Genomic DNA, 12,944 nt, shown 5'->3' with positions numbered 1-12,944 from the left:
CTTTATGCATTAGCCATTGACATGTTATGCATTTGAAGAGAGAAATAGGCCCTGTTGTATGAAGGGTTTGCTAGTTATGATATTGTCATATACGACAGAAAGAGATGCTTTTAGAATTATATGTTTGCATTGTAGCGCTTAGGCTGAGAGAGAAGTATTGTTTGCTATGAGGGAGAATGAAGTAGGCCTGGAAATGACACACTGTCATATTTTAAATGCTGTGTAGAGCCATTTAGAATGACTCATTGCTATGCTTTATAGTTACACATTTAGAGATATGTTTGACACATATGCATGTATGTTGAGTGTGCACTTAGAATGAGTTTGCATTATATTAGCGCTTGCATTGCGAGAAGGAGTAGAGTAAACGCTAGGAAGCATTTATCACGAGGCCTATGAGCCATTTCTGATGGAGACACACAGAAGTTGTTTGCACTGGGCTCAGCGCGAAGATGTTTTGGTTAACACTGAAAGAAGGAATTTGTAAACAGTTGCTCGGCAGGCAGACAGAGCGAAGGAGGCTTATCAGCATCAGCTTGAGCTGGTGTTCACGGAGACAAAGGTGGGAGGGAGCGCGACATGGAGTGGGTAGAGAGGAGAGAGAAGCCTTTGCAGGCAATGAGATGCTTTGAACACGGGGACAGAGAGAACATTTTGTGATGCCAACAGTGAAGTGAATGGGGAAATTGATGGAATTGGATGGTGTTTTACAGGGACCACAGACCGATTGCCATGAAAGAGATATGATGTCCAATGTCACTTTGACACTCTTTGACACAGAACATGCAGTGAAAATACACGCAAACACAGACTGGCAGGCATTGTTAATGCTGACACAAAGAGAATAGACATTCTTAGCTTAGAGAATGTTTATAGTAACCATAGAAATAAGTGCGTCATTGGAAAGTATAACCAGAGCTGGAGAGAAAGGAGAGTGGCTAGTTCGAGGGAGTTGCTGTGAAGGAGTTGGCCATAGTCCTTGCTGGTTGCTGAGAGTCTGTTGGACGATGCAGTTAGAAACTGATGGAGTTCATTCAAGCTAGTTGCTGATGGAGTTTTGGATGGAATCCTGAGAATGAGGGAGAGATGTCTTGGTGCAGCAGAATCCAATGGCTTTGGGGCAGAGAGCTTGTCAGAGCTTGGCAGAAGCAGTCGTGTGACCAGACCTTAAGAGGCTGCCACTGCTGGCTGACTGACTGAAGAGAGTAGCAGGAAGAGGAGAGACCTGGCTTGACAAAGACAGAGCTGGAGACAGAGATGCACAAGCAAATGGGAAGTATGGTTCATGGCTAGACAAACTGATTGATTATATTTAGTGGGGTAACTTTGTTGATGGGTTTGGGAAAGACATGGCATCTGAAGGGGAGGTGCCCGAGCCAAATGCATGGGGATAGAACGGTGTGCCATGGAGGTTGGGGGACGGGCATCCTTGTCCCACTCTCCCCCCGCCCCCCAGAATTACGCCCATGATTAGAATGTGACACCATCTAGTTGTTGGTCAGACACTCACAGGGAGCTTTGAGTTTGGGAAATGGGAGATCAGACAGGGATTGTTTCAAGAGGGTGAGTGTGAAGCATGGTGCGGATTGGATTGGAGAGGTTTGATTCTGCGTAGAGGAGAGGATTGCTGGATGTTTGACGCTTGCATTAGACTGCATTAGAATCAGACTTGCATCACAGGCTTGCATTAGGAACCTGAAAGGCTTATGGTTATTGCATGGTAGATTTGCACCAGAAGCATAAAAGGTGCAAATTCGATAATGGCTAGAGTTTTAGCATTGTTTGAATTATGCTTTGGTATTAGCATAAATAAATGTATTCCATTGTTATAATTGAATGTGTGTTTTCTTTGTGTCTTGTGATTTGTGTCCACAGTAGTAAGATAGGTGTATGTTGTTAGAAGTAGGTTAGGAGTAACACAGTGCACATAGGTCCTGAGATACGAGAGCAGGGGGGTGTAGGGATCCACACCCCCCAGGGGATTGTCAAAGATTGTCTGAGACCGGAGCATGCTTGCCCAGGGGAGGGCAAGACGATGGTTAGGGGTTTTGTTTTCCAGACTAACAATACGTTGGTACTGCTTTGGGAGTCCATCATAGATATGGAATACGTCGGAGGAACCAATCCCCTCGAAGAATAAGTTACTTTCTTACCTGGTAATGTTCTTTCAATGGGATGTTCCGACGACATAGTCCATATCGTACCATCCCAGCCTGCCCCGCTACAGAATTTCTTATGCGATTGCAGCATACATTTCTGCACGGCTTTCTGTGGTCATACTGGCAGAAGATTGGTGCCACACGTTCTGGGGAAAAAACTACAACTGAGGCTACGGGTGTCGTGCATCCTACTTATAACATCCGGTGACGTGGCTCGATGGATGCCCTCAAGGACAGCCTATCGATGCAGAAGCAGAGAATTTTCCGAAGCAGCACAGCTGTGGTGATCACTGTCATAGATATGGAATACGTCGTCGGAACATCCCATTGAAAGAATGTTACCAGGTAAGAAAGTAACTTGTTCACCTATATTATGCTCACCTGTCACCACACATGATGCACCTCCTTATTTTCACAACAATTTGGGAATCAAAATCTATGCACATACACATGGTACTGTGTCACTGTATGAATCACAGCCTTAAGAAAAAACCCTGAGGTCAAACGCGTGTCGGCTGACTTCTCGTAATAAATATAGCACCAACAAATTGGCTTTAATCCTTTCATTTTCTTCTTTTCGCTACACACCATTTGGAGAAAGAAGGGCACTTTCTCATTGGAGCCCCATCACCAGCAGCAGGGTATTTTATCAAGGTCCGAGATCAAGCGCAGTGATGTACCAATTCAAGTGCCCCACAACTACTTCATGATTTTCAAAAAGTTCTTTGACATCTTTAATCAGTTCACGCAGTTCTTTTAACTCTTCAATACACTTTTGGGTCCTTTTCAACATGTGGTTCCCTTCAACATGTGGTTCCCTTGGTTCTGTACTAATATCTTTTAAGATATACATTTCTTTACACTTATTCTCAGGACTTTCTTTCACAAGTTCCATCTCTTTGATAATTATGTTTTCCTCACTTTAACTGCGACTAGTATGATTACTCTTATAATGATTAGCCTCCAATACTTTATCTTTTTGGAATATACTCCCATTGTCTTTACTGAGACGAGTAGGAATTGTTCCATAACGATTCTCTGTTACTTCTCTTATTCTCACTATTGTATTCTCGTTATCTCGACTTTGGACGAGTAGGAGTACTCTGGTAACAATCTTCTTTTACTTCTCTAATTCTCCAGGCTAATTGCTGGTTATCTGCCTGAGATGAATATGAATATTCTTATAATCATTCTCATTCCCTTCTCTCACTGGTATATTCTCATTATATTTACTGGGACGAGTATGAATGTTTGTATAATGGTTTTCATTCACTTCTCTTATTCTTACTGTAACCTTACAGTTATCCTGACAGGGACGAGTATGAACGCTCCCAGAAAGATTTCCCGTTTACTACCCGGGTCTCCGTTTTCCCCTTTACCTGATTGTCTCTGGGATAACGTCACTGGGTTTTCATTTCGCTCGGCTTGGCTTTTCTCTTTTGCTCGTCTGAACCCATTTCCTCTTCGAAACATTTGTTCTCTGTAACTTCCTGCCGGATCGCTTTTCAATACCGCAGGTACCGGTTTGTTGCATGGTCTCAGCCGTGTATTGGTCTCTGCGTGATTACTAAGACCTCCGGTCCACCACTGGCTCTCTGTGGCCACGCCACGGCTTGCTCCTCCTCTCTCCTTCCAGTTGATAGGATGCTGTGCTCCCATCACCTTGACAGCCAGTTAGGAACTTGCAGGCTTCTCGGAGTCCCCAGACTCCTCCTCTTGCATGGGTGATGTAGCCGTGGGCCTTCCCCGGCATACCTTTGCCTCTCTTGCTCTCTCTCTCTCGACCTCTTGAGTCCCTTAGTCTTCGTTATCCAAGATCTTCGTCCCAGTTAAATAAAATTCTACATTTAAAGGGATAGTCACAGTTTCTGTTTCACAATACCACATATTTGTTCCTTCTACGTACAAGTCCTTGGGTATGGTCGAAGAGATAGAGTTAGGAGATGCTTTAGGGAGTGCCTCACATCACATGAACGGGAGTCCTTATACCCACTGGGAGAGTCTCTCCCACTGAGGTCCCACTTGCCTCTACCCCTAGGGAGGGCATTGCAAAGGATACTGTGGGTATTATGGAGCAAGCTTACCTCCCTAGCCTCACGGGGGGTGGGAGGGCTCTCCCTGGGGGAGAAGAGGCAAATTCCTGCAATGTGTGATTTACAGATACCAATCAACAGAACATAAAATAACATCCTAGTTGTGTCTTGAAATAAGAGCAATGTTTAGGTACTACTTTGAACATATCATTGTGAACATTTTGCTCTGATACTGTAGGTGGCAAGTGGAATATGTTGGCCATATATCCACAGAGCGTAGATCAAACCTGCTTGTCTCCTTTTGTAGATTAACAAATGCAGGAGAAATCATTACTGAACTGATGAACTTGACTGTCAAACACTGCAACAAGATCTTGTATAAGTTAGCACTCATGATAGGCACTCCTCATTGGCAGTGCCCTTAAGCAATACCTCTAAACTCACACACCTTTGGGCAGGTGTCACCTGTCATGTTATCATTTCACTAATTTGCCAAGCACCTTATTCGCCCATACACTTCAATGGGCTCTCACTTGCCAAAAATACAATTGCTGGTTTTCTCCTGGTCTATGTTCACAAAAGGTTGAGAGCTATGCTTAAGCTTGTCCCTGTGTTATTCTGCTGGCTGATGACGGTCTTGTTATCATCCCACACTGCAGTGCTTGTGCTGATGATTGTTACGGTAGTGGAGCTGCACCAATGTCATAGTGGCTGACTGGTGTTTGTGGGAATGGTCAACATGAGCACCCAGCATTGGCAGCTTCCAACTCATTGTTATCCATGAGAATGGATAACTAGCAGTGCCCTACCCAGGCAGGTCATCAGGCTCAAAAATAACAATGAGCTGGACCAGGTGGCCGAGACCCTGGCAAGTGCACCTTGTTGTTGCTTGTAGTGTGACTATGATTGCCTGACACTTCAAAGTTTCCCAAATAGCACAACATAATCAAACTGAGTCTGAGACAGTAGGTGCCGGGGCTCACAAAAAATTACCTGGTGTGAGACAGGCATGGTATCAAGAGATGACACATACAGGTATATAGATTTTCAACAACCTTTATTTCAGTGGTCAGGATGGGAAAATACCTAATTTGCCCTAACTCTAAGGTGGGAATGTTCCCTAACAAAAGGTAAACTAAGTGAAGTCTAAGTCTGTCAGTCAAAAGGAAAACTCTGCGTCAAAGCCTATGATTGCCCTCACATTTACAGAATAACAGGGTGTATGGGATTTGGCCAACTTAATAGTGTTCAAATTAAAGTCGGGGTAACAATTGTAATACTAAACGTTCTTCTCCCTACCTGCTGTAGGTGACTCAGGCTATCGATGGCTACCTTGGTTGTTGACACCGGTGAGGAACCCTGGTACACCGCAAGAGACGTGCTACAATGAGGCACACATAAGGACCGGGACATGCATATAATGCACATTTGGACTACTCAAGGGGGAAGGTTCAGGTGCCTCCACCAGACAGGTGGCGCACTAATGTGCACTCATGGAAAAGTACTAAGATGGTTTTCTCTTGGACTATGCTGCACAACATGTGCATATGCAGGAATATACTCCTGTCTCCAGATGAGGACCTTGCACGCCGTATCTCAGATGGTATAGAAGATGCAGGTGACGACAGGGTTCATCACAATAGACGTGAGAAATTGAGGGAAGGACTCATTGTCCAGCAGGACATAATTGGCCACTATTTCTGAAAGCACATATAGGCACCTGTCACTGTACATTTAACTTCAACTGTATTCACATTAATCACTCTAATGAAATTACCACTGGATCAAATGTCTGTAGTTAAGTGATTTTTTGTACAACTGTGCACCTAATCCCCAAAAATATGACCCTCCCCAAACCCTCATCCCCAACATCATCTCCCTCACCACACCCTCATCCCCAACACCTTCCCCCTCCCCACACCCTCATCACCAACACCATACCCCTCCCCACACCCTTGTGATATCCATTCTGTCCCATTAACGTGTCCACCAGCTCCTCCCTTTGTCCCTTTTCCTTGTATGCATGGTTGCACGACTTTGCGGTGCTGGGAGTGCCTTGGTGGCGTGCTTGCCACTGATCCCCTAAGTAGGGGTGGCCGACATAGAACTTGCAGGTACACTGCCCTGGAGGTGCTGCATCGTAAGGGTGATGGCCCTCCCCATTGTCTCATGTGAGGCAGACAGGTGCTCAGCCAACTCCTGTACCCTTTGACTCATTAGGATGTTGCTGGCATTGGATTCTGATGCACAGCGTCACACACAGTCCAGGGAAGTGACACCCACCTTGAGGCACCCAGCACTGCCTCACACATTGCCTGGGAGTGTCCCAGATGCTCCTGGGCTACCTGCTGCATTGCCTCCTGGCGCTGTTCAATCTCGGTGAGCCTTTCCCAGATGGCATTTAGGGTGTGTTCCTCCATTGGCCCGGGAGACCGATGTGGTAACACCTTCCCTCATTGTCAGATGCTCGGCCTGCTTGCTCCTCGTCATCCTGACTTTGGGAATGTGTGTCCTCGAGACAGTGATAACGGAGGGCATGGCACGATGACAAGAGGGAGGGGGAGGACTGCATCATCGATATATTGGGCAGGGGGGATGAATTCAATTACTTCTGTCTCGCAGGGGAAGCTGCAGAGGTTGAGCCAGTGGTGGCAGACTCCTGTGCCACATTGTCAGCGGGTGCAATGGCCTAGTCCTGTGCCTGCATGTTTTAGGCACTTTTGATCCACAGACTCCCCAGCAGTGGTGGGAGGTCCTGAATTCTCCGTAATGGCTGGAGTTGACGGCACAACTGGGGCAGGTGTGTCTGTGCCCTCGGAGGTGACAGCAGCAGTGCCCTTGGACAGGGGTATTTTTGGGGTCTTATGGGCACTCCCCATCCTGGTTGCAGCATTTCCTGTGCCCTTTTTGCCACTTCATGAGGCAGGTGTGCCAGAGGTGCTTCTGCCTTCAGTGGGTTCTTGGGTGTCTTTGGTCTCTTGTGTGCCTGTTGGAAAACAGAAAATAGTGCATCAATATCTTGATGGACTTTATTAGGGTGTGCTCTCATGTAGTGTCCGTGTTCTATGGGGTCATAAGGTGCTACGGCTCCATGGGGGACTACTTCATGTGGCCGACAGTATGGTGGTTTACTGGCTTTATGGTTGTGTGTGCATATGGACATTTAGGAATGTGTGCCTTGCTTGGACTTTGGTGTCATTTGCTTCACAGTTGTGCAAGGTCTTGTGTGCTCATGTAGGGTAGGCCCAATGCTGCTTGCATATCCTGTTGTACTATCAGCTAATGGGTGCCCTGCTAGCTATGGCGGTATGATTGTAACATAAGGTCGGACACAATCTTCATGGATGCATTGCAGCTTCTGGCCTGTTGCACTAGTTGCACTAGTTGTAAGTTTGAGCCACACATCTAGTGGTGTTAAGTGCCATATGTTACGTTTGTGCCAGCAGTTTGGCTGATGTGTCTGTAAATGAGTGCTTGGCATGCTGTAAAGGGGTGGTGGCGATGTGACATCTGATTGGGAGACTGCCCATGATTCTTGCTGGTCCGTGGTAGTTGTATATGTCCTACATCATGGCTGCTTCGTTCTACTTAGTGAGCATTTAATGTGGTTCACACCTTCCATGACTCCTGATGTACTTTCTTGTGGTGTCACAGTGATTGCTTGTGCGTTGTCTGGGTTACTCTCAGCTGGATGCATGGACGTATATGTATCTCAACATGCTATTGATGATGTTGTGCAATGGGCCCCATTATTCACTCATGTACTCACCGGGATCTTCCTGGCTGCTAGCTCTGATCTTTGCCGAACCCACACCCTCCAGGCCTGCCATGTGGAGGATGCTGCTCACTGTCTACTCCTAGGGTGTCAGCTGCAGCGGGGCAACTGTTTCTCAACCAGTGGCTGCCGTCTCCTGACGGTGGTTTGAGATGAGAGTGCAGACTCAGACTTTAAAGTCATTCCACCTCTTCTGCGTGTCTTCACTGTCCCGTGGGGCATGTCCTGCGGCCACCCCCTTGTCCCTGATTTGAGCCCATGTGGTGTTCTTCCGCTGCTGGGATGTTTCGCTGTTGTCTGGCCCACAAGCACACTTAATGGTGATTTACTGTGGATTGAGTTTTTCAATATGGCTGCCGTAGAACTTCCCATTCGCATCATGACGACTTCCTGTTCGGCGTTTATTCCACTGGCGGAATTATCGTTGGGTAATTACGTCAATATACAGCAATTCTGCATAACATTGGTGGAATTAGCATTGATGATCTGTTTTTCGGTAGTAATTCCTCTGGCAGAATTAATGATACCGCTCATGGGTGATGCACCCCACACGTACTCATGGTTCGGCAGAAATTCCACCGAGATGCTCAGCAGCAATGGTAATTTCGCCTGGCGGAATTATCACCATTCTTACTGCTGAACTCATAATGAGGTCCTTCATCGCTACTGACAGCATAAGGGTCTGCACACTCAGATTAACCAAGTAGTGAATGCTTTCTTCAAACTGCGGCTTTTATGCAGCTCTCCATCAATAAAACCTGAGTTTATTGCTGATATAGTCGGCGCAGGGAGTAAAAAAAAAAAAAAACAATTTCTGTCCTGCACCGTTCCCAACACTGACTTCCTGTGAATAGAGGGATTGAATTCAAATTCTTATACTTGATGTTTAAATACTTACACAATCTGACACCTTTGTATCTACAGAAGAAAATGTACAAATACTTTCCATCAAGATCTCTTTGCTCAAAAGGTTCCTGGTAATACCTTTGCAGCCCCCAGATTATGAAATGCCTTGCCCCAATATATCAGACTTGGACACCTTTATTCAATTCTGCAAGGCGATTAAAACGTGGTTGTTTTGTTAGTATGCCTCCCGATGAATACTACAGTGTCTGTTTCTCATCCACCTACTGTCGGCTGGCTCTGATTTTCGTGCCTTGATGCAGTTTCATCTGTCTGTGGCAAGTTATAAATCTAAAATTGAAATTCAAACACCCGCCGTGCTGTCCGCAGCTGTACGATTGGAGAGGAGCTTGGGAACATGATGCAGGATTTAGGCCCACATAATTGCCCTCTTCTGTGCCAAGCCCCGGAAAGAAAGCAGCATAATGAACCCCGCCCTCGATTAGCACAAGGTCTGAGGCGGAGCTTCGGGGAAGGTTGTGCGGGGTATCGGGTAAAGTCCCTTTGGATGGGCTAGTTAGTCTAGTCTAGGGCAAGGGTGCACAACATGCGGCCCTTCACATCGTGATGTATGGCCCTCTGGTCCAGAAGAGTTTAAGAATAAGGTGCAGCCATTATCTACTAATTTCCTCCCTAAACGTTAGAGAGCAAACACAGCATAACAGATGCTGACAACTTCATGCTCGTTTATTTGTATACATCTAGAACAAAATTACCAAACCAACTGAAAGAAAAACATTGCAGCCATTGCCTAATTTGCATCATGAAAAAAGCAATTAAGCTTGAAATTTTAGACAAAAAGGTGAATGGGAAGTGGGTGCCAACTTGACATATAAATTGGCAGTTTCTTACGCTGCAATATAAAGTATTATTCCTCTAATGACTGCGTTTCATTTTTGTCATTGTAGTTCTGATACAGCATGACACAAAGTTTGCATGGTACATGGTATTCGAGAAGCGAAACTACAATGTCATTCTTAAGTGGTTTCATCTAACAAACAGTTTTATTTTCATTATGTTCTTATGAAATATCACAGGATATTCTCAGAAAATAAAGAAATGGAACAATATATTTAGAAGTACATTTCACAATGTCCCTCTATCGCTTCATTTTCACATTTTTTTAGGGTGTCAAAAAAATAAGCCTGCTGTATCCCCTTACATAGTTAGGCCTACCACAGAGGGTTGCACATTATTTCCGGCTCTCCAGCAAAGCCAGCTGTGCACTTTTGACCCCTCCCCACTCCGCCCCCAATCAATTCCTTGCCTCGCGGTTTTCATCCAAATAACGACCAAGAGCCCTCCTTGTCGCGGTAAACCACACGTTGTAGTATATACTTATCTAACTAAATCGCATAAAAATAACCGTAGATTAGCGTAGCTAACACTTTTGTTCATTAGAGCCAAAGCAGATGGCAAGTGTGCGAACTAAGCTTGCTGAGCAAACTCGGTATCTTTACAGTGCAATGCAAATGTAATTCTCCGAGTTTACGAATCTATAAATGTTTGTTTATTAATGTATAGCGGTCATTTATTTGCATTTTTCCTCGAATCTATTTTTATGTCACAGAGTGCTGAAATGCATCTAAAGAGTAAACTAAAGACGCGCATGGAAAAATAAACGAGTGACTCGTTTTGGTAACAAGGCGACTTGCTGGATATGCAACAGCTACGAAGAGAGCAAGAGCTGGCCGTAATGGAACATGCGCAGATTTAGAGCGCCCCATAGTGGCCATCTGCTTTACTGCACTTAAAAAAGCTGTTACGTATGGGATGAAATGCATGTGCCTTTGACAGGCGATTAGTAGCATGGTTTGTTCCTTTCAAAATATCGCGGTGCATTTTCCCCACCTTAAAATATCCAAACGATGTAGAGAAAGGGAGACGTAAGCTTATTAATTAGTGGCGCCCTACAGCGGGTTGTTTTGGTTGGGTACGGGGCGAATTACAAACGAGAATTGAGGTGACTCGCGCCGGATCAGGGGACTGACTATATATAGGCGTGGAAACATTTCCCCCGAATTCAACCTAGCGGACACGCCTGAACAGTAAGGTTTGGACGGTTCTTCTACTTAACAAATGGTTACAATAATTGGTGGAAATCGTGCATTTGACATCAAAATGTTCAGCAAAAGTGAGTAACAATGTAGAATCTGCACTAAAAGATGCCAGGTCACATGAACATTTTGATGCTGGATGTACTCAAAGGAAAAACCGAATGTCTCTCAACAATGTATGCCAGCATTGACCCACTTTCCAGCAGGCTCTGCCCAAATCAGAACATGAGGTCCGTGCCCCTTTATTCGTTTTGTGTCCAAAGAGAGTCATTAGGTTGGCCTCAAAACAGATGCCAGCATTGCTCCTGCAAAACACATTTCATGCAGATAGTTTCAAAAAAGGCCTTTCTCAACATTATGTGCCTGCACTACCTAATTGTTATGCTGCTAGTCCCCAAATCAAATCCCACTCAATCCTAATCAAATCAATCACACCTGATCTCCAGCTAGACGCATTACAATGAATGCTCCTCGGCTCTGCATGTTTCCCTGGCCAACACCAGCAGGAAGGGCAAGGATTTGCCAACTCTCCAGAGCTCTGTACATGAAGTAAATTTACCATGCACCAGCATTTTCCCTAATTCCTGCGAGCCTTTAAGAACCGAGGATCGGACCCTCTTCTGCAAAGTCCTCACAGGACAAGGCTGCAGTGTTGAGCGATGCAGGTGTTTGCCGGCGATGGGGTTGTGGCGCAGATTGTGAGCGCGGTTGACTTCACCCTCCATCTGCGGCCACAATGTAAGAAGTTGTGGTGAGGGTGAGTAGCTTGCTAGACTCTACGCAACCCCCTGCCTGTAAGCATAAGTTCCATTCTTCCTCTTGCACACGCGTTGTTCCCCCTCACAATTGTTCCTGCGCCCTTCCCTTCGCAACCTAGGCCACGCTCCCCCTGCCTTTCTGTGCCACGCGCGTTCCCTCGGAACTGAGGACCAGTCTGCCTGCATCCCCCATTACCTGACCTCGCTCGTCCGGCCTGCGCAACCTTTCAGCGCTGCTCCCATGTGTTACCTATCTGCGTTGCTCCCCGTGCAACTTATCCCACTGCTGCTCCCACACTACTATCCCCGCTCTCCTAGAAACTTGTCCTTGCTTCTCCGGCCTTGCGCATCCTTCTAAGTGTTGCTCCCCATACCCTTTCCCTCCTCTTCTTCCTCTTCAGGCTCCCCTGAGCCGCATCCAGTGCATCCCACGCCCTCACATCCTGTGACCACTGTACTGTTCAGTCCACTGTTTTGCATTTCACTACTGTATTGTCTTTCCATTGCATTGTCTGCATTCCTCTTACTCTCGGGTTCCTTGGACTACCTGTGTTTTGCCTTGTTGGGTTACTATTGTATTGTTTATGTACTGCATTGCTTACATTTCGAGGGGATTGGTCCTCCGACGTATTCCATATCTATGACAGGTAATCACCACAGCTGTGTTGCTTCGGAAACTTTTTTCGGTGTCTGCGTCCTGCGTCGATGCGCCGTCGTCGAGGACCTCCTCCGACGTCATCCGATGTGATAAGTAGGATGCACGATGCCCATAGCCTCAGTTCCGTTTTTTCCGCGAACGTGTTGCTTCGTGAATCTCGGTTACGCCTCGACTCTTTGGAGTTCTGTTCTTCTCGGTTTTTCGAACCTGTTCGTTTTTGTGTGAAAATCCTTCGTAAGAAGATGTCTTCTACTTCGTCTTCGACCCCGCGTCTGGGCTTCAAGAACTGCGGGGAGTATGGGTCCAAGATGTCGGTGACGGACTCGCACAACGCCTGCCTCTGGTGCCTCGGGGAGGCCCACGACACGGATGACTGTATCGACTGCCAGTCGCTCACGTCCAAAGCCTTACGGGAACGTAAGAAGAAGTTGTCGGTAGGTCGGGTGTCCAAGCCCCGGAAGTCGAAGTCTGCGGGGCTTTCGACGGATGATTCGAGAGGTGACTCTCGGCGTTGTCGTCGGAAGTCTTGTGGGTCTCCTTCTAGGAGTCGGTCTCGCCACTCCTCGGCCTCTTCGAGGCATTCTCAGAAGCGCCGACAGCG

The 12,944-nt window shown here is 46.3% G+C and overlaps 1 protein-coding gene across 11 annotated transcripts in view; it reads left to right on the top strand.

Moving 5' to 3' along the window:
- STN1 (STN1 subunit of CST complex) overlaps positions 1-12,944 on the top strand; it is a 1,349,458-nt gene that overhangs the window by 1,076,425 nt on the left and 260,089 nt on the right. Inside the window, exon 12 of one of the 11 annotated variants that reach the window (XM_069611732.1) lies at positions 5,501-6,300. The exons of 9 other annotated variants lie outside the window; for them this stretch is intronic. In XM_069611732.1, the coding sequence (XP_069467833.1) occupies positions 5,501-5,613 (113 nt within the window). In that variant the 3' untranslated portion in view covers positions 5,614-6,300. Of the gene's footprint in view, positions 1-5,500; positions 6,301-12,944 lie in introns of those variants that run through there. One more of the 11 variants, XM_069611731.1, reaches the window with a different exon arrangement.

This window comes from Ambystoma mexicanum, chromosome 8, assembly GCF_040938575.1.
Source record: "Ambystoma mexicanum isolate Mex_15411 chromosome 8, UKY_AmexF1_1, whole genome shotgun sequence".
NCBI classification, from domain to species: domain Eukaryota; kingdom Metazoa; phylum Chordata; class Amphibia; order Caudata; family Ambystomatidae; genus Ambystoma; species Ambystoma mexicanum.
The sequence above is the reverse complement of the archived record's forward strand: the minus strand, read 5'-3'. Positions and strand labels throughout refer to the sequence as shown.